At 44.7% G+C, this 27,905-nt stretch overlaps 2 protein-coding genes and 1 long non-coding RNA gene across 5 annotated transcripts in view; 2 read left to right on the forward strand and 1 right to left on the reverse strand.

Annotated features, from left to right (window-relative positions):
- SLA2 (Src like adaptor 2) overlaps window positions 1-8,245 on the forward strand; it is a 28,629-nt gene extending 20,384 nt beyond the window's left edge. Inside the window, exons 6-8 of one of the 2 annotated variants that reach the window (XM_032845773.1) lie at window positions 6,348-6,497; window positions 7,378-7,510; window positions 7,926-8,245. In XM_032845773.1, the coding sequence (XP_032701664.1) occupies window positions 6,348-6,497; window positions 7,378-7,510; window positions 7,926-8,091 (449 nt within the window). In that variant the 3' untranslated portion in view covers window positions 8,092-8,245. The remainder of the gene's footprint in view (window positions 1-6,347; window positions 6,498-7,377; window positions 7,511-7,925) is intronic. The other variant, XM_032845774.1, reaches the window with a different exon arrangement.
- A 782-nt stretch (window positions 8,246-9,027) lies between these two features.
- On the reverse strand, window positions 9,028-18,213 carry RAB5IF (RAB5 interacting factor). 2 transcript variants are annotated; one of them, XM_032845781.1, is made up of 4 exons: window positions 17,877-18,186; window positions 16,219-16,322; window positions 11,002-11,131; window positions 9,413-9,574 (listed from the first exon to the last, which is right to left on the reverse strand). In XM_032845781.1, exons 1-4 carry the CDS (start codon window positions 17,988-17,990, stop codon window positions 9,533-9,535), a joined length of 390 nt encoding a protein of 129 aa, XP_032701672.1. In that variant the 5' UTR covers window positions 17,991-18,186; the 3' UTR covers window positions 9,413-9,532. The 2 variants fall into 2 exon arrangements, with proteins under 2 accessions (XP_032701673.1, XP_032701672.1); XM_032845782.1 differs by lacking the exon at window positions 11,002-11,131 and having other exon boundaries at window positions 9,028-9,574; window positions 17,877-18,213.
- A 172-nt stretch (window positions 18,214-18,385) lies between these two features.
- LOC116860005 lies at window positions 18,386-27,904 on the forward strand. The gene is made up of 3 exons (XR_004381250.1): window positions 18,386-19,003; window positions 19,765-19,860; window positions 25,972-27,904. It is a non-coding gene; the product is annotated as an uncharacterized LOC116860005 (long non-coding RNA).
- The last annotated feature ends 1 nt before the right edge of the window (window position 27,905 follows it).

A 27,905-nucleotide genomic window follows, 5' to 3' on the forward strand; every position in this document is an offset into this window, starting at 1 on the left:
CTCTGGAACTGGTGAATATATTACCTTTCGTTGTAAAAGGGAGTTTGTAGATGTGACTAAGTTGAGGATTCTGAGATGGGGGGATTGTCATGGATTATTCAGATGAGCCCAATGAAATCCCAAGGGTCTTTATAAGAGAGAGGCAGGAAGATCAGTGTTTGAAAGAGAAATTGAGATGAATGTTATGCTGTTGGCTTTAAAGATGGAGAAAGGGCCATGAGCTAAGGGATGTAGGTGGCTTCTAGGAATTGGAAAAGCAAAAAATGGATTATCCTCTAGGGCTCACAGAAGAAACACAAGCTTGCTGATACCTTGATTTTAGTTCAGTGAAATCCATTTCAGTTTTATGATCTCCAGAATGATAAGATAATAGATTCATGTTATTTTGAGACACTGAATTTGTGGCAATTTGTTATAGCAGCAGTAGGAAACTATTCCACCTTCTATTTGTAGTTTTGTGGTTGTTTTTTTTTATCAGGATGAGTATTGAATTTTGTCAAATGATTTTTTCTACATTTCTTCAGGTGATCATGGTTTTTCCTCCTTTATTTATATAGTGAATTACATTGATGTTCCTTTTTTTTTTTTAAGCTTTTATTTATTTATTTGACAGACAGAGATCACAAGTAGACAGAGAGGCAGGCAGAGAGAGAGGAAGGGAAGCAGGCTCCCCGCCGAGCAGAGAGCCCGATGCGGGGCTCAATCCCAGGACACTGGGATCATGACCCGAGCGGAAGGCAGCGGCTCAACCCACTGAGCCACCCAGGTGCCCTCCCTCCTTTTCTTTTGATGTTCCTTTTTTCTTTTTAAGATTTTATTTATTTGGGGGCACCTGGGTGGCTCAGTCCGTTAAGCATCTGCCTTCTGCTCGGGTCATGGTCCCAGGGTTCTGGGATCGAGCCCTGCGTCCGGTGCCCTGCTCAGTGGGGAGCTTGCCTCTTCCTCTTCTTGTTGCTCCTCCTGTTTGTACTCTCTCTGTCAAATAAATAAATAAAATCTTTAAAAATATTTTTTATTTATTTGACAGAGAGAGAGTGAGAGCATAAGCAGGGAGAGCGGCCGAGGGAGAGGGAGAAGCAGACTCCCTACTGAGCATGTTCCCACTGTTAGAGAATGTCTAAGGGGCCCCAGTAGTCCCTTTAGAAAATATTTTTAGTTAAAAAATGAAAATACAGGGGTTCCTGGGTGGAACCTAGGAACCTACTTGTGGCCTCTCTGCCTACTTGTGATCTCTCTCTCTGTCAAATAAATAAATAAAATCTAAAAAAAAAAAAGAAATAGTTGAAAAAAAATGAAAATACAAAAATGTGTGAGCTCAGCTAAATCAATAAAGTTACATTTGTAGCTTTACTTATTTATTTTTTAAAGTAATCTCTATGACCAATGTGGAGTTTGAACTCGATTGAGAGTTATGTGGACTACTGACTGAGCCAGCCAGGAGCCCCCATTTGTAGCTTTAAATGCTTACATTTCAAGAAAAGAAAGAAAGAAGAAAAGAAACTTTATAAAATAAAGTTTCTACCTTAAGAAGCTAGAAAGAGGGGCGCCTGGGTGGCTCAGTGGGTTAAAGCCTCTGCCTTCGGCTCAGGTCATGATCTCAGGGTCCTGGGATCAAGCCCTGAATCCGGCTCTCTGCTCTGCGGGGAGCCTGCTTCCTCCTCTCTCTCTGCCTGCCTCTCTGCCTACTTGTGATCTCTGTCTGTCAAATAAATAAATAAAATCTTTAAAAAGAAAAAAAAAGAAGCTAGAAAGAGGGCCATCTGGGTGGCTTAGTCCTTAGGTGCCTCCGGCTTGGGTCATGATCCCAGCAGCCTGGGATCAAGCCTTGTATTAGGCTCCCAGCTCAGTGGGGAGCCTGTTCCTCCCTCTCCAGCTCCCCCGTGCTTGTGTTCCCTCTTTCACAATCTCTCTCTGTCACAAATAAATAAAATCTTAAAAAAGAAAAGCTAGAAAGAGAAGAATAAATTTAGATGGAAGGGATGAAATAAAGATTAAAGCAAAAGTAAATGAAATTAAAACAAAATAGGGGCGCCTGGGTGGCTCAGTTGGTTGGGCATCTGCCTTTGGCTTGGGTCATGATCTAAGTGCTGGGATAGAGCCCTGCGTTGGGCTCTCTGCTCTGCAGGAAGTCTGCTTCTCTCTCTCCTTCTGCCTACCACTCTCCTTGCTTATGATCTTTCAATCTCTGTCAAATAGATAAATAAAATCTTAAAAAAAAAAACCAATAGAGAAAAGTCAATTATCCCAAAAGATTGATAAAATTGATAAACTTCATGGCTGCTTGGCTGGCTCAGTTTGTAGAGCATGTGACTCTTGATCTCAGGGTCATGAATTTGAGCCCCCTGTTGGGCATAGAGATTACTTCAAAAAAATGATAAATCTTGGGATGCCTGGGTGGCTAAACAAAACTGATTAAGAAATAAACAATAAATTATCAATATAAGGAATGAAGAGGGACATCATTATAGATCCTACACACATTAAATGAATAATAAGGGCATAAGATGAGCAACTTTATTCCAGTAAATTCTACAACTTGGATGAAATGGACAAATTCCTTAAAAGACAGAAATCACCAAAACTGATATAAAAAATAGAAATTTGAATAGCCCTATATCTATTACCTAAATAGAATTCATAATTTTAAAACTTCCTGCAAAGAAGACCCTGGGTCCAGATTGCTTTGCTAGTTAGTTCTATCAAACATTTAATGAGGGGTTTTGGGGTGACTCTGTCGGTTAAGTGTCTGCCTTTGGCTCAGGTCATGATCCCAGGGTCCTGGGATCAAGTCCCACACTGGGCTCCCTGCTCAGCAGGGAGTCTGCTTCTCCCTCTCCCTCTGCCCCTCCTCCCCCACTTGTGCTTTCTCAAGTAAATAAAATCTTAAAAAAAAATTTAAAGAAGACAAAAACACCAATTTTACATAAACTCTTTTTAAAATATTTATTTATTTATTTGACAGAGAGAGAGAGATAGCAAGAGGGGGAACACAAGCATGGGGTGGTGGGAGAGGGAGAAGCAGGCTTCCTGCTGAGCAAGGAACTCAATTCGGGGCTCGATCCCAGGACCCTGGAACCACAACCTGAGCCGAAGGCCGATCCTTAACGACTGAGCCACCCAGGTACCCCTGAAAATATATATATTTCTTAAAAAGTGACTGTTAATAAAAGGGGTGCCCAGGGATGCCTAGGTGGCTGTTGGTTGAGCATTTGACCCTTGGTTTCAGCTCAGGTCATGATGTCAGTGTCATGAGATCAAGTCCCACGTTGTGCTTCATGCTCATCAGGGAGTTTGCTTGAGATTCTTTCTTCCTCTCCCTCTGCCCCTCCTGCCTCCCTCTCTAAAATAAATAAATCTTTTTTTTTTTTTTCATGCTCATCAGGGAGTTTGCTTGAGATTCTTTCTTCCTCTCCCTCTGCCCCTCCTGCCTCCCTCTCTAAAATAAATAAATCTTTTTTTTTTTTAAGATTTTGTTTATTTATTTGACAGAGACACAGTGAGGGAGGGAACACAAGCAGAGGGAGTGGGAGAGGAAGAAAGCAGGCTTCCTGCTGAGCATGGAGCCTGATGTGGGGCTCGATCCCAGGACCCTGGGAACATGACCTGAGCCAAAGGCAGATACTAAACTACTAAGCCACCCAGGTGCCCCTAAAATAAATAAATCTTAAAAAAAAAAAAAAGTGTGCCTGGCTGGCTCAGTTGGTAGAGCATGTGGCTCTTGATCTCAGAGTACTGAGTTCAAGCCCCATGCTAGGTATAGAGTTTACTTAAAAAAAGAAAAAAAGTCAAATATATTTCCTAATTTTTCTTGTGATTTCTTCTTTGATTTCTGGGTTATTCCTAAGTATTTGGGGATTTTCCAGATATTTTGTTATTAATTTATTAATTCTGTTGTGGTCAAATAATGTTAACTATTTCTTTTAAGATTTCATTTATTTGAGAGAGAGATTGAGGGAGAGAAGGAGCAGGGGCAGAGGGAGAGGAAGAAGCAGACTCCCTGCCAAGCAGGGAGCTCAGTGTGGGGCTTGATCCCAGAACTCCGTGATCATGACCTGAACTGAAGGCACTCAACTGACTGAGCCATCCAGGTGCCTCCATAACGTTTTTCTTTAAAAGATTTATTTAGGGACGCCTGGGTGGCTCAGTTGGTTAAGCGGCTGCCTTTGGCTCAGGTCATGATCCCAGCGTCCTGGGATCAAGTCCCACATCGGGCTCCCTGCTCAGCAGGGAGCCTGCTTCGCCCTCTGCCTCTGCCTGCCACTCTGTCTGCCTGTGCTCACTCTCTCTGACAAATAAATAAATAAAATATTAAAAAAAAAAAGATTTATTTATTTATTAGAGAGAGAGAGAGAGAGGCAGTGCGCAGGGAGGGGCAAGAGGAGAGGTAGAGAAGTGGACTCTGCTAGGCGCTGAGCCTGATGCGGGGCTGTATCTCACAACCCTGAGATCATGACCTGTGCTGAAAGAAATCAGGAGTCAGACACTTGGGGCACCTGGGTGGCTCAGTCATTAATCGTCTGCCTTCAGCTTAGGACATGTTCCCAGGGTCCTGGGGTTGATCTCCGCATTGGGCTCCCTGCTTGGCGGGAAGCCTGCTTCTCCCTCTCCCACTCCCCCTGCTTGTGTTCCCTCTCTAGCTGTGTCTCTCTCTGTCAAATAAATAAAATCTTAAAAAAAAAAAGAAGTCAGACACTTAACTGACTGAGCCACCCAGGTACCCCAAGAACATAACTATTGATTTCAATCCTTTCAAATTTCTGTGTTTGTGGTCCAGTCTACAGCCTATCTTGAATATTCCATGTGTACTTAAGAGAAAATGTATCCTGTTGGTGCCCTGTTCTATGTTAATGAAGTCAAATTGCTTGATCGTATTGTTCAATCTTCTATATCCCTGATGATTTTTAGTCCCATCAAGCACTGAGAGAGGAGTGTTGATATTTCCAATTATAATCATGGATATCTATTTCTTCTGTTAATTCTGTCAGTTTTGCTTCATATATTTTCAATCTCTGCATTTGTATGCAATTGAGTGCATACAAATTCAAGATTTTTATTTACTTTATTTTATTTATTTTTTAAGATTGTATTTATTTATTTGACAGAGATCACAAGTAGGCAGAGAGGCAGGTAGAGAGAGAGGAGGAAGCAGGCTCCCTGCTGAGCAGAGAGCCCGATTCAGGGCTCAATCCCAGGACCCTGGGATCATGACCTGAGCTGAAAGCAGAGGCTTTAACCCACCGAGCCACCCAGGCGCCCCAAGATTTTAAAATATATACATATATATATATCTCCATCTTATCTCTGTTAATACTCTTGGTCTTGCATTTTACTTTGCCTGATAAAAAAATTTTTTTAAGATTTTGTTTATTTTTTTGGCAGAGAGAGATACAGAGAGAGAAGGGAACACAAGCAGGGGGAGTGGGAGAGGAAGCAGGCTTCCTGCTGAGCAGGGAGCCCAATGATGCGATGCGTGGGCTTGATCCCAGGACCCTGGGATCGTGACCTGAGCTGAAAACAAATGCTTAATGACTGAGCCACCTAGGTGCCCCTTACTTTGCCTGATATTAATGTAACTACTCCAGCTTTCCTATGATTGTTTCATGATACATCTTTTTCCATCTTTTTACTTTTAGCCTGCTTTATTATTCAAAGTGTGTTTATCAGATATTTAGGCCTTGCTTTTTAAAATCCAGTTTGAACTTCAGAGTCATGCTGAATATCTACTTCTCTGACTTGCTGTTTCTGTGCATTTTTAAGATTTTTCTATGCTTATGTGTGTAGTGGTTATTAACGTATACTGGTCTACGGTATTACCGTTCTGAGGCAGGCATACAGGCTGTTTGTAGTTTCGGACTTTTCCAAACAAAGCTGCTTGGAATATTCTCGCTCTTGTATTTCTAAGCTAACATGCCGGGATGAAACTGCTGGTTGTGAGGTGCATGTTTAACTAGTTAATGTTAACTCTTTCCAAAGTGGCTGGTACTTATTTATCTTAACATCAGCACAGTAAGAGTTCCTCAAATTCGGCACATCCTTGCTGATCTACTGACATTCTAACACTTCTGGCCACTTGAGTCTATAATAATAGCCACCATTTAATATTCACGTAAACTGTGCCCAGCCCTGTCCTGCGTACTGTGTGAATGATCTCATTTCATCCTCACAAGAGTCCTATCGATTAAGAATGTGTGGGCACTTATGGCCAAGAGAGCAAGTCTTCATCCCTCCCCTATCTACTTCCCTTCTGTCTGGGCCTGGTGACCATCTCATGTCTTTCTTCTCCCAACTTGGGTTGGGGGTGGGTCCCAGCAGGGCCTCAGTCCTGCCCCATACCCTTTCCTCCTCAGGTTGTTACTCCCTGTCAGTCCGCCTTAGCCACCCTGCATCGTGGGACCGGATCAGACACTACAGGATCCATCGCCTTGATAATGGCTGGCTGTATATCTCACCACGCCTCACCTTCCCATCACTCCAGGCCCTAGTGGATCACTATTCTGGTATGGCCATTTCCCGCTTCCATTAGCCTGGGACGTGGGGTGTGGGGGGCAGACAGTTGTACTCTTGGACACTTCACTTGCTGGAGAATATCCAGACAGGCAGAAGAGGGACCTCTGCATCTCCATACCAATGTGCCAAGAACGTAGGCCAGGACCTCTGTCTTCATCCCATGCCCTGACAGAGCCATAAAGTCCTCCCATGTGAACATGGGCCAGTGCCTCACCTACACTGTGGTTCTGAGTCCAAGACCTCAATGGTAGGCACAGTTCTCTCCACAGGAACTAGGCCCAGAGCTGTTGCTGTTGTGCAATTTAGTTGACTCTCAGCATTTCCTGGTGCTTGTCCTGTTATAGGGACTGGAGCATGTAGCCACGATGGCAGTGTCAAAGGGGGCAGAGAGGAAAGCCCACTCCTGGGAAAACTGATCAGGGGTTTTCTAGAGGGTGGATCTGTGCAGTAGTTACAGACAGAACACATAGAGATGAAGTATTCTCTACCTTTCTTCTTCCAAAGCACTTTCCTAACCAGAAACTGGTATTCTCAAAGAGTACCATCAACCTACCCAAAACCACAGCCAATTCAATCTTCGAAACTTAGCCTAGAATGACCTGATTGCATCTCAGCCCCTAGATCAACAGCTTGAGGCTTATGTCCTGTCACTTTTTAAAAAAAATGTAATCTCTACACCTGGGGCCTGAACTCAGGACCCTAAGATCATGAATCTCTATTGACTGAATGAGCCAGGTGGCCCTGTCATTCTTTTTTGAACATGCCTCCACATGCCAAATGCGGAAAGCTGTCAGGGTGAGGGTGGGGGTTGTTAGGGAGGAAAGTGGGGCTGGAGTCAGCCATGTCAAGGGTCTGGATCTCTTTCTTCAGAGTTGGCGGATGACATCTGCTGCCTCCTCAAGGAACCCTGTACCCTGCGGAGAGCTGGCCCACAGCCTGGCAAGTCCATAGCCCTACCTGTGACTGTGCAGAGAGCGCCACTCAATTGGAAAGAGCTGGACAGGTAAGGGGACCCCTGGAACATGAAGGCAGAACAAAGGAGATAGAAGGACCCAACCCGGGAACTCACAAACCCAAATGAGCCTGTCACCTTCGGGGACACCGGCAAGCTGGTGAGTACTGACTGATCTCATAGAGACCAAGCCAGGCTCAGCAGGACTGTACGGGGACTGGCAGGAAGGAGAAAGAGGAAGTGGATAGAGGGCATGCCCAGATGCCAAAGATGGCCAGGATGGAAGTGTCAGACAAGATGGGGTAGAACAGAAAGCACCAGTCCTGAAGGGAAAAGTCAAGCTGGGGTTTTGGCTGAGAGAATGGGGAGCCACTGGGAGTTTTCAGGTGGTACGAACTTGAACTGTGTGGTGAGAGCAAGGTGCAGGATGAGGCTCCTTGACCCAACTCTCTTTCCCTCTCCACAGCTCCCTCCTGTTCTCTGAAGCACCTACCCTAGGGGAGTCCCCTCTCCTCAGTGAGGGGCTGCGGGAGGCCATCAGCTCTTACATGAGCCTAACTGATGACAGCTCCTTGGATGATGCCATGGCCCAAAGCAGAGGCCAAAAGGGAATCCAACGCTGCAACACCTAGACCCCCAGCTCAGCTCAGCTCGAGCACTCTAGAGGCTCTCAGGGTCCCACTTGCATTCTGTGCTCCTTTCTCTCTCGGCCTTAAGAAGTCACTTAAGCCCCTCCCAGTGTCACAAATCCACCTGCAACCTCTAATTCAAGTACAGACCAGCTGACAACAGAGACAGGGCTCCAAAGAGACTAAACCTCTGGGATTTGACCCAGTTTGACCTGAGTTGGGACTTCCATCTTCCTCCCCTGCCTATTGGAGGGGAGAAAGATGGAAATCTGCCTATTTCCTCCCCTTCAACACCCCCCACAGCTCCACCCACTAGGTAGAAGCCACCATTAGTATCAAGAAGAAAAAAAAATCATTTAAAGAAAATTTACAAGTCTCACTCAGAATACCATACTTTGGAAAGTAGGACTATAGCTAGAAGGGACAGGAAAGCAGATGGGATGGATGTCTTCCCACAGCAACAGAACCCGGGATGTCCAGCTTCTACCTGGACCTCAGAGCAAAGGGGATCCCTGACAGTCCAGGTTCTCAAACAGCCCCATCAGGCCTCTTCTCTGGACAGTCATAACTCCCAAGGTCACTATTTCATTTTGTGGCTTATCATGTGAACCTGCCTAACCTTTCCTGGCTACAGTGGCCCTGCCACCTTGTGGCCAAACACAACATGGCACCTTCTGGGTCTAGCACACTGCAGTGAGGTCAGTCACGTCTCTCAGCACCAGGCAGGGGCATCAGAAGTCACTAAGCTTCTCTCCACAAAGCCAAGGCCACAGCCTACACCAACTCTAGCCCTTGATTTCTCTGCTGTCCATTAAGGAATGAGAGGCCTAGCTGGAGCTGCTACAGGAGCAGGGAGAGGAGGTGAAGGATGAGGTTGGAGGGAAGGGGTCTGAGGCTAGAGGTAAGGTGGGAAAAGCTTTAACAGGTATCATCAACAGATTTTCAATTAAAGATTTGATTTATTCAAGTACCCGAAAACATTCTACAATGGAAACTGTTATTAGATGATGCTTATACTGTGCTAATGACCACGCACATACTGCCACACTGTTTTCAGAAAACTTGAAATGCCACTGATAGTTTAAAAACTGTACACCTGATGGAGAAGTGAGGAAGACAATTTAATGTTTCATCCGGATCCAGAGGTGCATCAAATTAAACGACAGCTCCCATCAGCAAACAGGTGTTTCATGATGATATCCAAGAAGAAATGGTTGGTGATGGACAATTCAGAAATGCTTCTCCAAAAGGCGGTTGGTTCTTTAAAAAGTTTCAGATCACAACCCTTGCAGAAAACACTGATGCCCAACACACTGATTCTCGGTCCAGGAAACACGGGTCTTCCAGGTTCCACGTGGCTGGGGTGTCCCTACAACCATGTTTCTGTGCTGTAACTATGATGGTCCTTTCGACCGGACAGAGAGCAGGCGGGGTCTGTACACCATCAGTCATAGTGGATGGCAGTGTAAAAAATGATCCAAATAACCTAGAGAGAAGACAAGCAATGGTCATAGATCCCCTGGGTCAACAGAGGCCCCTATTCCACAAGAGAAATATGTCAAACAATGTATGCACGGTGGGCTTCCAAGGGCTATTCAGTGCAACTGGACTGGAGGCCTAAACAATTTCACTGAAATCAAGCTGTGTCTAACAGAGACCAGGGTCACCCACCAGTGCTCCTAAAGGGACCACAGACAAGCTTCCCTCTCAACCAAATAGTGACTGCAGCACTCGGGGGTAGAGTTATAGATGTGGAAATGATACGGGTAAAGTATCAGGATTAACAACAAATGTGGAAAAGAAACCACCGACATATCCTGTCAGCTTGTCAGCTTCACATCAGACAAAGCACAGGTTCTCAAAACCGGCTATTCACTGCAATCTCCCGGGACCTTTAGTATGTATGCCCAGGCACCCTCACCCAGCGATTTTGATTTTACTGATTTGAGCTAGGGTCTACAATTTTTTAAAAATTAACTTTTGAGATATAATTCACATTTCATAAAGTTCACCTTTTAAAGTATATAATAAATATATATATATATATACACGCACACACAATACAGTTTTTAGTATATTCACAGACTTGTGCAAAGATCACTAACTGATTCTGGGACATTTGCATCATCTTCAGTTTCTTCCCATTTCCTCACACACACCCGCCCCCACCCCAGCCACCGGCAACCACAATCAACTTTTTATTTGTGTGGATTTGCCTATTCTGGACATTTTACATGTAAATGGAATCACGTAACCTTTTTTTGTGTCTAGCTTCTTTCACTAAGCATAATGTTTTAAAAATTCAGAGTTGTAATCCCTACCAGTACTTTATTCCTCTTTACGGTTGAATACCATATGGCTATACAACATCTTATTTATCTACTGACCAGGTAGTACTTGTTTATGCTTTTTCAGCTATTATGAATGCCATAAACCTATTTTTTTTAAAAGATTTTATTTATTTATTTGACAGACAGAGATCACAAGTAGGCAGAGAAGCAGGCAGAGAGAGATAGGAGGAAACAGACTCTCTGCTGAGCAGAGAGCCTGATGCGGGGCTCGATCCCAGGACCTGGGATCATGACCTGAGCTGAAGGCAGAGGCTTTATCCCACTGAGCCACCCAGGCGCCCCGCCATAAACCTATTTTTAAATGTTTCCCAATTTCTACTATGCAGCCAGATTTGAGAATCAGATGTAGAAGCTGATGACAGGCCCTGGGTGTGTATACCAACAGGGAGACTGCAGTGTACCGTACCACATCCTTTGGGACAACAGGACTTGATGGAGGAAATGCCCTCCAATCCCTTGAGCCTTTTGAAAAATGGCACCCCGATCACACAGTGTAACCCAATCAGTGTGCTCCGCTGGAGAAACAAGAGGATTTACTATTATAACTGTCAGCTATACATACCATGAACAAGGCAAAAGATGTCATAAATCCCTCTTTTGTGAGCTCCCATGTGCCACCATATTCTTCCTCATCTATCTGTAGGTAGTTGCTGAAGTAGAGATACAGGACTCCTGCATTGATCAGGCAGAATCTGGAGGGAAGACAAGCACCGAACACAAACTATGAGCTCAGAAGACTCAGAACTCCCACAACCACAGTCCAGTCTTACCAAGACACTCACGGTTGCAGTTAAGTAGTTGCATCATGGGGGCAAGTGAAAAAATACACGGACCTAGACCCTCAATGGAACTGCCTAGTGGCTGAGCTAGAGACAGAAAGAGCAACTTTTTTTTAGATGCCCAGCAAAAAAAAATTTTAAATTTAAAAGCACATAAAACTTCTCCAGGCCCTCTCACAGTAAGACAACATGGTAGCTGAACCATCCCAAATAGGACTAGTACTGGACATGGGCCTCCAAGTAGCTCCCGCTGGGGTGGGGTGGCTACGGGACAGATACAAGTTAGGCTGCTACTTCCTGGCCTAGTGGAATGAGCAAGCACACTAAAGCAGCTCCTGCGTCCATTCCCACTGGGAGACAGTGTCTGGATATGCACTGTTGGCTACGCACCTGATGCAATGGTGAACACTGCTGTCCCTCAGCTATTGGTTAGGAGGAGGCCAAAAACAGAGTGAGCAGTGAGCAGGGAACTGAAACCAAAGGTTTGTGAGCACCTCCAGGAAAGTCTCTGATTCCCCATCTTGTATTATTTAACTAATAAAGCATTTAGAATGCAGTCAGGTGTAACATTATCATCCTGATCTACTTATCTCTTCGTATAGTCACCATGTAAAGGTAATTTTTATGAACACATCAACACTTTATGATCTTCCAAGTCACAGGATCTAATCTATTGGGGGACTGTATGTCTTAGGTCACACTGCTCCTGAAGGCTGGGGTGGAAAAATGCAAAGAACTGGTTCCTCCTAATGGATGAAGTGTGGGCTGGTATAGGGCAGGGCCGTACAATGCTGCTGAAGAGTGTTAGTCAGTATTAGGGGGCAGACCCTGAGGCTGTTTAAGCATGAGACAGACTATACATATGTCAGAAGTCCAGTTTTTTCATTTTCATTTTAAAGATTTTAAGTAGTCTCCACACCCAACAGGGGCTCGAACCCCCAACCATGAGATCAAGATTCGCATGCTCTACTGGCTGCGCCTGCCAGGCACCCAGAAGTCTACTTCGTGAGTAGTTAGAGTATGGGCTTTCTCATGAGTTGGGAGAACAGGAGCTGGGAGACTGATTTAGACTTGGACCATGTTTTAGGACATGAGCAGAAATAAAGCTTGAGGACAGGGACTGGGAAAATGGCTGGATGGAGAGTCAAGAAACCCAAAGGCTTCAAGCCTAAGGGCCCGGGAGTATAATGGTTCCAGTTAACAGGCAGGGAGTCAGGAAGAACAGAAGGTTTTTCTTGGATTTCACACAAAATCCAGTCCTTGACTTGGCCATGTTGTGGCCACATCCTTATCTTCTGCCAGGAATCTTGGGACTCAGCCAATCTGGCTGCCTCTCTCTGTCAGGAGTTTCATTTTGTTTTGTTTTTGAAAGACTGGCTTATTTATTTGAGAGAGAGAGAGCGCGTGCATGCATGTGCGAGTCGGCGGGGGGGCGGGAAGGGCAGGAGAGGGAGAGAGAATCCTCAAGCAGACTCCTTGCTGAGCGCAGAGCTCAGTGCAGGGCTCAATCCCACGACCCTGAGATCACAACCTGAGCTGAAATCCAGAGCCGGGGACTCACCTGAGTGAGCCACCCAGGTGCCCTGTGGAGTTTCATTCTGGACAGGCTGTTAGTGGTTCCAGACAGACTACTAGCAGGACTCAGAAATGTCACTCTGGGACTCAGTTAGTAAGCTAGGGATGGAGAATGGCTGAGACTCATTGAGAGTCTCTGGCTGTAAAAGTGGTTGCTTAGTGATAAGAGATCGGGAAGTATAAGCAAAGAGGAGATACGGGATGACAGAGAGAAAAGAGCTAACACAGCCCCCACCTTCTAAGGGTCACAGAAACACAGGCATTTAAATGTTTGGTGGTCAAGGGGGAGGGCTCAGGAAAGGACTGGAGCTCAAACTGAGCTTTAAGGATGGGCATAAATCCTATATTATAAATGAGGGAGAGAACTACACAGATGTGTAGACAAAGAAATGAATGTGCTGAATTGGGGTTGGGGGAAAAAAACCTTAAAGAGACTCTCCAATCCATTTTTAACTCTATCCTAAAAATTCCAATCAGAATTTTAACAAAATAATGAACCTCTAACAAATACTCTGATTTCAGGGCTGGGAGGCTACACTGATAACAGTAAGGTATGACCCTGCTTTTAAGGATCAGTGGGAATTCATTTTGGGTTTTAAAAAATTTTAACAAGCATTCACTGAACACCTATTAATCGTGGTGCCAGGCTCTATGAGAGATAGAGAGGCAAGAAGGGAAGATGCAAAACTTCTGCACCACCACTCAGTTCTCAAAGTATAAATAATGAGAACAGAGAAAATGGTTTTACCTTAATATGCCCTGACTGTCGCCGTACCAGAATGAAGACAACCCAAGGTGGAGCCCAGAGAGAGGGCAGTTAAGGCAGAAAGCGACGAGGAGAGGGTCACCAGAACTGAGCACCAAAGCAGTCTTGCCCTAAGCCCAGGCAATTGGGTCAGACAGATGGAGGAGAGGGTGTGTGTGTGGAAAAATAAATGTCCTTGGGCCTTTTCCAAGAGCAAGGGGAAAGGTGCCAACCAAAGGAGGGATAGGATTTGTTTGGAGTGAGAGAAACTGGCTTTGGCAGGACAGCCTGGGACTAAACCCCAGGAAACAGGCAGTCCTGAGAAAGTGGTACTATGGGTGAGCCACTCCAAGGCAAATTCACTCCTAAACACCTCCTTTACTGGTTTTTTTTTTCCTTTTTAAAAAAGATTTTGTCAGAGAGAAAGAGAGAGAGAGAAAACAAGCAGGGGGGAACAGCAGGCAGAGGGAGAAGCAGACTTCCCTGCTGAGCAGGAAGCCTGATGTGGGACTTGATCCCAGGACCCTAGGATCATGACCTGAGCCAAAGGTAGATGCTTAACCAACTGAGCCACCCAGGCATCCCTTTCCTCTTTTTTTAAAGATTTTATTTATTTGGGGTGCCTGGGTGGCTCAGTCACATAAGTGTCCGCCTTTGGCTCAGGTCATGATTCCGGGGCCCTGGGATTGAACCCCGTGTCAGGCTCCTTGCTTAGTGGGGAGCCTGCTTCTCCCTCTCCTTCTGATGCTCCCTGTCCTTGTGCCCTGTCAAATAAATAAATAAAAATTAATTTAAAAATTTTATTTATTTATTTGACAGAGGGAGAGACAGCACAAGAGGGAACATAAGCAGGAGTGTGAGAGGGAGAAGCAGGGAGCCCGATGTGGGGCTTGATCCTAGGACCCTGGGATCATGACCTGAGCCGAAGGCAGACGCTTAAGGACTGAGCCACTCAGGCGCCCCTCCTGGTTTTTTTTTTTTTTTTCTTTTTTCAATAGCCATTTTTAGCTCTCTTTGTAAAGCTAATCATATGACTGCAGTGAACCATTTATGGAGTGCATATGATGTACTAAGCACTACATTTAGGAATTTACTTGGGTTATCTCATTTAGTTCACACATCAGTCTTAGGAGGAGGACACTTTTAGTGTCCTCCCCTTTCCAGTGATGAGAGAATGAAAGCTCAGAGAGGTGAGCCCAAAATTATGGAGCTTGAAAGTGGCAGAGCTGGAACTTGAATCCATTATAGAGTTAAAAGTAAAAAGAGATCTCTAAATAGCTTAACTCATCTGCCACAGTGGCAAGGATAATAAACTAACTCGTCTTTGCTATATTATTCCTAGATTGGGTGACTTCAGAGAAATCTCTTAGGAATCCTGCAAGATGAGATGGGAGCGAGGGGTCTGAACCCGTGTTACTCTCTCCTAGAAAAGTGGTCTTGGGAAAAAGAGGGATTCCCTCTTGTTTTCAGACTGCCTTCCCCCTTTCTCTGACTTTTCTTGTAGGCCTTTTCTTTTACAGAAAGCTCAAATAGGATGACCAACATTCTGAAGAGTTATCTATGTACCTCCTCCAATGGGGGAAGACCTATGAATGCCAGGTCCTTTGTCTCCTCACCATCACTCAGAACTCATCACGTGTCCACTCCGTCAAAGTCAGGCAAAGCATAACAAACTCGAACTCCTTCCTTGGACAAATGCTTTGCTCAGTATCATAAATTAAAAACCTTTTTAGTTAGAAGAGGAGATTATACATGCCTTTTGGATTATCTTCTGAGAAAATAAGGAATTCACAGGGATTTGAAATCTGTTTCACCCTTTTCACCCTACGGTGAGGGAATAAGAGATGTGATCACCCCTAAAACAACCAATGTGATATTCCATGGTTAAGGATCATAGTTTATATTCCGGGTGTGGAAAAAAAAGAAAAGTTCACAAGCTTGCCTGTCCATTTCCCACTGTAGCTTACCCACAATTCCTATCTTGAGACTACTCCTACACATCGTTTTAATTCAGTCTGGTGGGCATGTGGACTCATCACTTTTCAGTCGCTTGTTAAAAAGCTGAGCCAAGACCGGGGTAGGTGTCAACTGTGCTAGCACCGGCCATGGAAACACAGTAAAAAGTGAGGGCGCAACCTCCTACTTTTTCACTGCTTTTAAAAAGTAGGAATCTGAAATAACTTCTGTCAAAGCCAAGTTCTAAGACATCCAGCACAGTGCCTGTATAAGGTCATCAAGTACAGAAGTTCCTCTACTTTGCAAATTTCCATTGGTACAAAGGTCATGCCAGAAAACAAGATGGCTGCTACCAACAGGCAGTGCAGTAGCCTCTTGCATGAGATCACTTTGGATCCATAAATGAATGGACTGGCCCAGTCCGGTCTCTGGAAAAATAACATTTCTAAACTAAGATGCTCCCAGGCCTGCTGAACTAAGAAATGCTGCACCTAACCCAGGAGTGCCACCGTGGGGCTAGTTTCCTGCTTTTGTCACTTTGCTCTCTCACCCATACAAAGTAATCTCCTCCCCTCTCCCTAAGTCATCTTAAAATGTGTGTGTGTGTGTGTGTGTGTGTGTGTGTGTATTCCTCCAACTTAGTAATGGCCCTTTCCATAAAAAGGAACAAAATCTCTATGTGAAAAAAACTGATACAAGAAAATGGAACATACCCAAGACTTACCCAGCTATTCCCAAGAAACCTCGCAACGGTAACACTCCCCAAATAACACCTAGGACCACAGCAATGATCTGTCGGAACCAGTAGATCACATCTAGAAACTCATCCTGTAGAAAGAAAGAATGCATGCATTATCTGCAGTGAATGCCACATGAAAGAAAGCCTTTGTAATAGGTGAGGAATAAAAAAGCTTGCTGCTATAAACACATTTTCCATAGAAATGTCTCCAAGAGCAATGGTACGTAGTTTTCTGATCTCCACTTCTTCTTATACTAAAACATGGTTTAAAAGAAAAAAAAAAAAAGATATATTTCTCTTAAGTGATGACTTTTGGGCCTGTGTGCTAAGTAAAAATTCTAGGGAAATTATTTACTTTTATTAGAAGCTTCAAAAATGAAATGGCTTGTGATGAAACGGCTGTGAAAGTAACTGTGCTACTGGCCACAGAACACTGACCCTCAGAGGAGAGACCTAGGCACACTATCCATAGGCAGAAGGACTGACTGTTAACCTTCTCAGCACCATCTTCCTGCGCACTGAATTTTAAGCAACAAAGAAAGGAATTAGAAACAAAAGTGCTGAAGGCAAGTGCCAGCGTATCTGATTTTCATACAAGGACGCTGAAGACTCAGGTTTCCGACCTGCCCCAGATTGCAGAAACCAGTCCTTGTACAAGAAGGAAGAAAGAAATGACACAGCAGATTATAAAGGTTTTGCAAGAGCTGGGCAGGGCTGGGGGCAGGACAAGGGGACCTTCAGGAAGTACCTCCCATTCCCCCCCACCCAAGAGCTCCAGGAAGGAGAACCCACTTCAACAGTCCAGAAAAACAAGGGAAAAACTGCAAATATAACATTCTTTTCACGCCAACTGGAACCAAGCTGTCTGTGCTGGTCCCTTCCAGATCATGGGGCAGAGCTGGGGAGTGCCTACACTCAGATCTCCTGAAAGCGTGTGACCAGTGTAAAAATCTTGAAGCCCCAATAGTCTCTCAACACACATTTGGTGGTTTCCCCCTCTCCCTCCCTCTCTCACACACCTCCAAGGCTGGTTTCAATCTCTCTTCTTGCAGTTATTAAGGCATTTGGTATTTCTCATCTAATTAAAAGCAATGGCAGCTCACCTTCAGTAAGCCTCATCACGTGCTAAAGGCTTTCCGGCACCACGGTACCCCACTCCAGAGCTGTTCTGAGAACTGAGTGAAACAGTGCGTGGAGAGAGCACCTGGCAGAAAGTCTTCGGTAGAAGACTGTTACCGTTACTGTTCGTACTAACGACCGTATTAAGTAATTAATTCGGAGAAGACAAGTCACTTACTGAAGATCCTACTGGAAGCAAAAGGCGGAGGTCGAATTCAGCTCACTCTCGCCGTTCAGGCACACGCCCTGCCTGCGGGTGGCAACTCCTGTGCCCCCTCCTCGCTGCTTCCCGCGTGACCCAGTCGGCTTCACTCCGCGGTGAGCCCCGAGCCCGGCTGTCAGGCCTGGGTCCGCCAAGTTCGCCCCGACACCTTAGTGCCACCACCACGCCGTCCCACCCCAACCCGACCCAACACACGCCAAACACTCCGCCGCGCCCGGACCCGGCAGGCTCGGGCCTGTCCACTCGTCCCCGAGTCCCAACCGGCTCCTCGAACCTGCGCCCTCGCCAAGTCCCACCGCACCTTGTCCTCCCAGGCCGCGTCGCTCCGCAGCACCTTGCTCCAGACAGAGACTTTGAGGGCCCCGTTGGCCAGCTGCGGCTGAGGCGGCTCCTCCTTTCGCCGCCCGCCGCTCATCCTCCCGTCGCGCCGCCCGGGCCGGGCGAGGGGCGCGCGGGTCAGGCCAAAAGGAGTCGGGCTCTGGGGTCGCGAATCACGGCGCGCAGGGCAGCGGCGACAGCGACAGAATCACTGGTCAGGCTCCGTGGCGCGCTGCTGTTGCCTTCACCCGGCCAAAACGCCGGCTCGGCTCGCTGGCTCCGCCGAGACCAGGCGCTGCGGAGGGAGGAGCAACGCAGCGCCGCACGTCCTCCCGCCGACGAACCCACGCAGCCAATCGACAGCCGTGCAGCAGTCCGAGGGAAAGCGCAGCCGTCACCTCCGCGCAAGCGCTCTACGCGTGACGGAAGTGACGCAAAGCTTCCGCCAGGCGCACGGTATGGTGAGAGGGAAGGGACAGTCTAGGTGGGGATGGTGACGCGAGCGCGGGGAGGCGCTGTGGCGACTGGAGAACGGCATCTGGATAGAGAGTCGAGGTTAGACTTGAGTGTCGCCCAGCCCTCCACGGTTTGTCCCCTACAGCAGCGGGGCAGAACGCTGCCCGGTTTATCCGCGTCTTTTGGAGCCCAACACTGGCTCCCCGGAAGTCCCAAGCCTCCCCTTCAGGATTTAGTCCTTGCTCGTTTTCTCCCCTAATTCCTGGGACCCTCTTCCAGATGTAAACTGTTTTCTGTATTAATTTCGTGTCTCATCTTGGCCCAGCACCCTTTTTTGGCAAATGTGAGACCCGAGATCCAAAAAGCGGAAAGGATTTTCTAAGGCTACATGGCAAGTTGGAACCGGCTGAGAACTCCGGGGGCAGGGGGCGGGGTCGGGGGAAAGGAGGAAGGACTTCATTAGCTCTCAGAATATCTGAGTATACATCTACTGTGTCCTCAGCATGTGCTAGGACAGTGGTTCACAACGTGTGTGTCTGGACCACCAGCAGCCACATCACGTAGGAACTTGACTAGACATGAAGATTCTCAGATCCCATCCCAGAACCACCAAATCAGAAATTGTTGGGAGTGCGGCCCATAATCAGCATTTTGGTAAGCCCTCCAGGTGGTGCCCTGTGCATTGTACTATGAATTAAGTTGAGACCAAAGTACTGTGTGGTGGGCAAACTAATGTGTCTGGAATCACTCAGCCAGTATCTGGGTCTGTCTGACTCCAAAATCTGTACTCCTAACCTTAAACTAGTCATTTTTTTTTAAAGATTTTATTTATTTATTTGAAAGAGAGAGTGAGCGAGACAGAGCATGATCAGGGGGAGTGGGAGAAGCAGACTCTACTGCTGAGCAGGGAGCCTGACGTGGGGCTTGATCCCAGGACCCCAGGATCATGACTTGAGCCAAAGGCAGTCCCCCAAGAAACTGAGCCACTCAGGTGACCCTAAGCTTTTAGTCTTAAAGGATATCAGTGAGGTCAGAATATCCTTTTTACACCTGTCAACATTGACCTGTAGTTCTCCCCCTCGCTGAGCAACAGAATCTCCTAGGGAGCTTCTTCCATGGTTGGTGTTTCCAACCGCAACTCAATTCCAAGATCCTCTTCCAATAGATTGAGTGAAGCAGGACCTCAAAGGTGACATACACAGCAACAGACGTTACTCTGTCTGGACCTGATGGGAGGGACATACACCTGACATGAATCCATACCTTTTAGTCCCCCAGCTTTCACGTGGATCTTGTTCTTCCCAGCCCTGCCTTTTTTCTGAACCTTGTTCTCTCCCATATGCAAAACTGTGGTAAAGCCTAACCAGCTCACTCCAGTTTGTAAGTGTACCGTTGGTATAAAACCTCTTTTACAGATTCCCTGGGGGCACGCAGTGATGGAGACAAACTGATCATTCATTCTGTAATAGAATGTTGGAAGAATACCTAGCCCAAGATCCAAGACAGAATAGGTAAGTTTTCAGTCTGCTGGGCCTGGTAGTAAAAGTTTGTAATGGGGAGTTTGGTGTGGAGGGTTAGGAAAGATAGAGCTCTAAAGGAAAAGTAGGAGTTAAGGGGACGAGGGAGGGAAGAAGAGAAGAGAGTGTTCCAGGAGGTGAAACCATGTCAGCTACTGGTGGGGAATAAAGACCTTAGTTGGGAAGGAGTGGGAGGGGCATGCTGAAGAATTTTTGTCTTTTCCAGTTTCATTGAAAAATAATTGACGGAGTGCCTGGGTGGCTTAGTGGGTTAAAGCCTCTGCTTTCGGCTCAGGTCATGATCTCAGGATCCTGGGATTGAGCCCCACATCGGGCTCTCTGCTCAGTGGGGAGCCTGCTCCCCCCACCCCCTGCCTGCTTCTCTGCCCACTTGTGATCTCTCTCTGTCAAACAAATAAATTAAAAAAAAAAAGAAAAAGAATTGACATATATCACCGTATATAAGTTTCAGGCCTACCTCTTGATGGTTTGATTTACATATATTGTGAAATGATATGGTTCAGCTAATTAATAGGTTCAACTAATTCTGTCTTTTCATATAGATACAATGAAAAGAGAAGAAGAAAAAAAATGTTGTGATGAGAAGTCTTAGGATTTAGTCTTTTAACAATTTTCCAGTGTATCAGTACAGCATTGTTAACTGTCGTCCTCATGTTGAACCTTACATCCTTACTATTTATTTATTTATCTCACCTGGAAGTTTGTATCTTTTAACAACCTTCCTCCATTTCCCCACCTCTGTTAACCACAAGTCTGATCTCTTTTTCTGAGTCTGTTTTTTAAGATTCCACATGTGAGATTGTAAAGTATTTGTCTTTCTCCATCTGACTTATTTTTACTCAGCATAAACCTCCAAGGTCTATACATACACAAATGGTAGGATTTCCTAATTTTTTGTGGCTGAATAATATTCCATGGTGTGTAGGGATGCCTGGGTGGCTCAGTTGGTTAAGCGGCTGCCTTCGGCTCAGGTCATGATCCCAGCGTCCTGAGATCGAGTCCCGCATCGAGGTCCTTGCTCGGCGGGGAGCCTGCTTCTCCCTCTGCTTCTGCCTGCCACTCTGTCTGCCTGTGTTCACTCTCTATCTCTCTCTCTGACAAATAAATAAATAAAATCTTTAAAAAAAAATATTCCATGGTGTGTATACCCCAACTTCTTTATCCATTCATTTGTTGATGGACACTTAGATTGTTTCCATGCTTTGGTCATTGTAAATAATGCTGCTGTGAACATGCAGATATCTTTTTGAGTTAGTGTTTTTATTTCCTTATTTCTTAGTGTTATATATTCCCAGAAGTGGAATTGCTGGATCATAGAGTGTTTCTATTTTTATTTTTTTATTTTTTTTTTTTTGAGTGTTTCTATTTTTAATTTTTTGAGGGTCTTCCATATTGTTTTCCATAGTGGCAGCACCAATTTACATTCCCGCCAATAGTGCACAAGGGTTCACTTTTCTCCAGACCCATAGATGTGAGGCTGGACCTCCCCGCCTTGTCTTTTAGGTCATGGCCATGAAGAATTTATTTTTGTCCCAACAGTAGAGGAAGCCACAGAAAGGATTTGAGCAGCGACACTTCACTTTTCAGGTTTGCCTCTTAACAAGACCACTTTGGCTGCTATTTGGAGGACAGGATCAGAGTGGGAGACTAGTTTAAAGACTGTTAAAGTCACTCAGGAGATACTGGCGGGGGCACTGACGATGGAGACAATTGGAATAAAAATGAAAATTCTTTATTTATTTACTTATTTTAAAAAGGTTTTATTTATTTGAAAGAGAGTGAGCGAGAGAGAGTGAGAGAGAGAGCACATGAGCAGGAGAGAGGGAGAAGCAGACCCCCTGCTGAGCAGGGAGCACAATGTGGGGCTTGATCCCAGGGTTCTGGGATCATGACCTGAGCTGAAGGCAGATGCATAACCAACTGGGCCATCCAGGTGCCCCTAAATTCTTTTTTAAACTTAAATCTTTTTTTTTTTGCTGTAGAGTATACATAAAAAATTTTACCATTTTTAAGTGTACAGTTTGGTGGTACAGGGAAGTACATGTACTCTGTTGTGTAGATGCTACCACCATCCTTTTTTTTTTTTTTTTTTTTTTTTAAGATTTTATTTATTTGACGGACAGAGATCACAAGGCAAAAAGGCAGGCCGAGGAAGGGGAGGAAGCAGACTCCCTACTGAGCAGGGAGCCTGATGCTGGGACAGGACCATCGGATCATGACCTGAGCCAAAGGCAGAGGCTTTAACCCACTGAGCCATCCATTTTCAGAACTCTTTCATCTTGCAAAACTGAAAGTTTTGTGCCCTCAAACTAGTAACTTCCCAGTCTCTCTTTGTCCCTGCCCCCAACAATTGCCATTCTACTTTCTGTCCCAAATTTTCCTAAGTACCTCATTAAGAGTGGAATCACACCGTGTTAGTCCTTTTCTGATTTACTTATTTCAGTTAGCATACTGTCTGCAGGATTCATCCCTGATATAGCCAGTGTCAGAATTTCCTTCCTTTTGGAGGCTGAATAATAATTTCACTAAATGTTCGTTAGGTGTTCATTGTATGTATTGTTAGCCTTAAAAATAAAACTCACTGGGGCACCTGGGTGGCTCAGTGGGTTAAACCTCTGCCATTGGCTTAGGTCATGATCTCCAGGTTCCTGGGATTGAGCCGGGCATTGGGCTCTCTGCTCAGCGGGGAGCCTCCTTCCCCCTCTCTCTGCCTGCCTCTCTGCCTACTTGGGATGTCTCTCTGTCAAATAAATAAATAAAATCTTAAAAAAAAAAAAACTCACCTATTTTCCTGGAAAAAATGAGTTTATTTGGGAATAGCAGAGTATTGCTATTTGGGACACCCAAACTACAACAAAATGGTAGGGAAATCTGGAGAACAAAGGAGAGAAACCTGCTTTTATAGAAGAAAGGGAGTGGGGAGGGGCTTTTATAAACAAAAAATCCAAGTTGGATTAATCTAGGAGTTTGAAGTCTGTGGGTTTTCATTGGCTGTAACAGTTGTAATGGTCTTTCATTGACTGGGATGTTGCTGGGCAAGGAGATCTTTCTTCCTTTTGTCAGGGTAGTGAAAAAATAGGTTTCTTCCTTTTGGGAGTGCAAGGTATGTCTTTCTGTTGGGGCCTGCAGTTGATGAAGACTTACAGGGTGTGAGAGCTCCTTCTGCTGGCCTCCCAACTCCATTTTATTATTTAATTTTTAAAAAAGATTTTCTAAAGATTTTATTTATTTGACAGAGAGAGAAAGCCAGAGAGGCAACACAAGCAGGGGGAGTGGGAGAGGGAGAAGCAGGCTTCCCGCAGAGCAGGGAGCCCGATGGAGGGCTCTATCCCGGGACCCCGGGATCATGACCTGAGCTGAAGAGAGATGCTTAACAACTGAGCCACCCAGGCGCCCCTTTAAAAGACTTTAAAAAATTTTTAAATTTATTTTTAAAGATTTTATGTGTTTATTTGACAGCGAAAGCACAAGTAGAGTGGCAGGCAGAGAGAGAGGAAGAAGCAGGCTCTCTGCTGAGCAGGGAGTTGGACGTGGGGCTTGAACATGGGGCTGGATCCCAAGACCCTGAGATCATGACTTGAACCAAAGGCAGATGCTTAACCCACTGAGCCAGCCTGGTGCCCCTTGATAATCGCCAACCTAATGGGTGTGAAGTGGTATCTCATTGTGATTTTTATATGCATTTTCCTAATGATTAGTGAGGTTGAGCATCTTTTCATGTGCTTGTTGGTCATTTGGTTATCTTTGAAGAAATGTCTGTTCCAGACCCTTGCCCATTTTTTTTGAGTCTTGTCATTTGTTTTTTGTTGAGTTTTAGGAGTTATATATATATTCTGGATATTAATCCTTTATTATTTATGTAATTTGCAAATATTTTCTCTTGTTCTGTGGGTTACCCTTTTACTCTGTTGATAGTAGTATCCTTTGATACACAAAAGTTTTTAATTTGGGGGATGCCCTGATGGCTCAGTTGGTAGAGCATGTGACTCTTGATCTCAGGCTCGTGAGTTCATGCCCCTTTAATAAGTAGAGATTACTTAACAATTTTTTGAAAGTTTTTAATTTTCATGAAGTGTAGTTTGTCTAATTTTTTGTTTTTGCCTGTGCTTTTGGTATCATATCCAAGAAATCACTACCAGGGTGCCTAGCTGGCTCAGTTGGAAGAACATGTGACTCTTAAAAAAAAAAAAAAAAAAAAAAAAAGATTTATTTATTTATTTTAGAGGAGAGGGGAGTGCAGAGGAAGAGAGTCTTAAGCAGACTGTGCACTGAGCAAGAGCCCAACATGGGGCTCGGACTCACAACCCTGAGATGAGGACCTGAGCCAAAACCAAGAGTCAGACGCTAAGCTGGCTTTGCCACCTAGGTGCCCCAGAGCATGACTCTTGGTCTCAGGGTTGTGAGTTCAAGCCCCCATTGGGTGTAGAGATTTACTTTAAAAAACAAAACAACAGGGAGGCCCGGGTGGCTCAGTGGGTTAAAGCCTCTGCCTTCGGCTCAGGTCATGATCCCAGGGTTCTGGGATCGAGCCCCACATCGGGCTCTCTGCTCAGCGGGGAGCCTGCTTCCTCCTCTCTCTCTCTCTGCCTGCCTCTCTGCCTACTTGTGATCTCTGTCTGTCAAATAAATAACTAAATAAAATCTTTGAAAAAAAAAAAAAACAACAACGGAAAAAAAACCCTTAAAAAATTGCCAAATTAATGTCAACAAGCTTCTCCCCTGATTTCTTTTCTTTCTTTCTTTTTTTTTTAAAGATTTATTTATTTATTTATTTGACAGAGATCACAAGTAGGCAGAGAGGCAGGCAGAGAGAGAGGAGGAAGCAGGCTCCCCACCGAGCAGAGAGCCCAATGTGGGGCTCGATTCCAGGACCCTGAGATCATGACCTGAGCCAAATGCAGAGGCTTAACCCACTGAGCCACCCAGGCGCCCCTCCCTTGATTTCTTATAAGAGTTTAGTTTAGCACTTATGTTTAAGTGTTTGATCCATTTTGAGTTAATTTTTTGTTGTTGTTTAATGTATATTCTATGAAGTTATGACCACAAGATCAAGAGTCACATGCTCCACTGACTGAGCCAGACAGGTGTCCCACTGAGTTAATTTTTTTATATGGTGTTAGGTAAGGGTCTAACTTATTCTTTTACAAGTGGATATCCAGTTTTCCCAACACCATTTGTTAAAAAGACAGTCCTTTCTGCATTGAATGGTCTTAGCGCCTTTGTTGAAAATCATTTGCCCACATTATGTGAAGGTTTATTGTGAGGCTGTCAAATCCCATTCCTTTGGCCTTTTTTTTTTTTTCTGTCTTTGTGCCTATATCACACGGTTTTGATTACTTTAGCTTTGTAGTAAGTTTTGAAATCAGGTGTGAGTCTTCCAACTTTGTTCTTTTTTTTTTTAAAAGATTTTATTTATTTATTTGAGAGAGATCACAAGTAGGCGGGGTGGGGGGGGAACAGGCTCCCTGCTGAGCAGAGATCCTGATTCAGAGCTTGATCCCAGGACCCTGAGATCACAACCTGAGCTGAAGGCAGAGGCTTCACCCACTGAGCCACCCAGGCACCCCAACTTTGTTCTTTTTCAAGATTGTTTTGGTTTTTGGGGTTCCTTAAGATTCCATATACATTTTAGAACAAGTTGTTCTAGTTCTGTAAAAAAAAAAAAAAGTATCTGGAGGGGCGCCTGGCTGCTTCAGTTGGTAGAACATGCATGCAACTCTTGATCTTGGGATCGTGAGTTCAAGCCCCAAGTTGGGTGTAGAGCCTACTAAGAAAAAAAATCAGTAGGATTTGGTAGAGATTGCAGTGAAGATCTATAGGTAAGTCTTCCAATCCATGAACACAAGATACTTTTCCATTTATTTTTATCTTCCTTAATTTGATTCAGCAATGTTTTATCATTTCTTTTGTTAATTCTTAACTACTTTATTCTTTGTGATGCTATTCTAAATTGAAATTTTAAAAAAATTTCCTTCTTGGATTGTTCATTGTTTGTGTATAGAAACACAACTGATTTTTGTGTGATTTTGTATTCTGCAATTTTGCTGAATTCATTTATCCTTTTTTTTTTTCCTTTTGTTGGAGTCCAAAGGATTTTCTACATATGTGATCATATCATCTGTAAATAGGTAACTTTATTTTTGCAAGAAAAGTTTTATATGTAGTATTATATTGTGAAGCTCTTATCTTAACTGAGACTCATTAAGTTTGTGATTATATGGGGGCGGGGTGTCACAGAAAGTTATATTTAGAGGGTCCTTAGATCCAGCCCAGCCTCAGTGTCACACAGCAAGTTAGAGGTTCAGTAGGATCCGAAACCTGATCTGTGTTCCTCCTCTTAGCTTTCTAGGAGCAGACAAAGCCAAGCTGGGAGCTATCATGGAGAACCCTTGCCTAGAGGATATTTATGGGGCTGAGACTTGATCTCTTTGTGCTTTCACCCAAGGCTCTCCTTATCTTAGGAAGTGGGGAGTCTGGCTGAATCCCAGTGCATCCATCTGGTTAAAATAAACATGCTGGGTGGTCTAAGATGGAAAAGAACTTGATGAAGAGTCAGATCTGGAAGTGGGAGAGAGATTTGGAAGTAGGACAGATTTTGCCTTTGTGAGGTTGGAACTTTCTAAGCACCAGTTAAACACATGATCTCAGGCTTGGGGCCGAGTATGTCCTCTCAGCTGAATGCCTCTATGCCACTGCCAGCTGCTTGTAGGAGAGTTTGGAGGGGAAAGTGTGCTCAGAGGGGTAAGACTGAGGGCCCTAGACAGACACAGATGGAGTCACAGAAATCAAGAGTCCTGTGGGGAAAAATCCATAAGCCATGGAAAGCGCACTCGTTGTGAAGTAGAGGTCTGAGTTTGTATCCAGGTCCTCTTTTTGCCTATGATAAATGTTTTACTAGTACTTAACGGGGTTCTTACTAGGTTCCAGCTTTGCTAAATGTTTTACATGTTTTCCTCCAAAAGCTGGCTGGGCTCTTAACCACTATACTGAACTCCTCTCCTTTATCTTTAAAATTTTCTGCAGTAAATGTGGGTTATTTATATAATTAAAATGACAATCTTAGGAAGGCTACACTTCACCTTCATGCCACCATAGACTCCTGGGAGCTGAGGGGAAGTCAAATGGTTTGGCAGGGGGTAAACTGCTTGGTGGTACCCTTCTTCCTCTCATCTTAAAGCTTTGAAAGATAAGGTGTTGTCTTAACCTCGAACCTTCCTTGGGATAAGTCAGTGTCCTGATCAGGTCCTTTGAGCAATAGCGTGAGAATCTTCTGTGGTGTAAGTGAAGAGTGCAGATTCCTGGACTCTCTGGGGGTGAGGTCTGGGAATTTGGATTTTTGGAAGCTCTCCTGATGATTCTGATACATATTAAAGCTTGAGAACTACTTCTCTGGGTAATTCCTTCCAGTTCTGCCTCTTAACAGCTGTGTGGTATGGGGCAAGTTATTGTCATAGTTCCGTTTTACTCTCAGCCCTCTACTGAGAGGCCAGGTAATAACAATATATAATAATAGTAACATGGAATATCCTATTTCATCCTCCTAAGAGGTGAATATTACTAAGCCCATTTTATTGATGAGGACTCTGAAGTTTGGAGTGGTAAATTGACTTGTCTGGGATCATGACAGCTCATTAGGTGACAGAGCCAGAATCTGAATGCAAGCTTAGATTATAGAGAAGTGCTTTGGAAACCAGTAACATTGGTAGCATTGGTGATTATTATTTCCACATTCCTGAGTTCCCTTCTCTGCAGCTGCAGTGGCTAACATACCAAGCTTACAGCACACCAAGACAGGCTGAGCCTCTCCCCTCTGGGAGTTTTTCTCATTAGCAGTTTCTAAACTAGAGTGTAGTTTTTATTTCCTTTTTTTTTTTTAATTGTTATTATTTTTTTAGTAATCTCTACCCCCAACATGGGGCTAGAGCTCATGACCCTGAGATCAAGAGTTGCATGCTCCATTGGCTGAGCCAGCCAGGCGCCCCGCAGTGTACTTTTTAAATCCAGAGTCGAGTCCAGCC

Source organism: Lontra canadensis, unplaced genomic scaffold, assembly GCF_010015895.1.
Source record: "Lontra canadensis isolate GAN:19392208 unplaced genomic scaffold, GSC_riverotter_1.0 scaffold169, whole genome shotgun sequence".
NCBI classification, from domain to species: Eukaryota; Metazoa; Chordata; class Mammalia; order Carnivora; family Mustelidae; genus Lontra; species Lontra canadensis.

Bases quoted from the DNA above. Each gene is read 5' to 3' on its own strand.
- RAB5IF (XM_032845782.1), bottom strand. From the start codon at position 17,990: ATGAGCGGCGGGCGGCGAAAGGAGGAGCCGCCTCAGCCGCAGCTGGCC. The intron at 16,323-17,876 runs GTGCGGTGGGAC...TTCTTTCTACAG, and splicing joins ACGCGGCCTGGGAGGACAAG to GATGAGTTTCTAGATGTGAT. The intron at 9,575-16,218 runs GTAAGTCTTGGG...TCTTCTCTCTAG, and splicing joins GGTTTCTTGGGAATAGCTGG to GTTATTTGGATCATTTTTTA.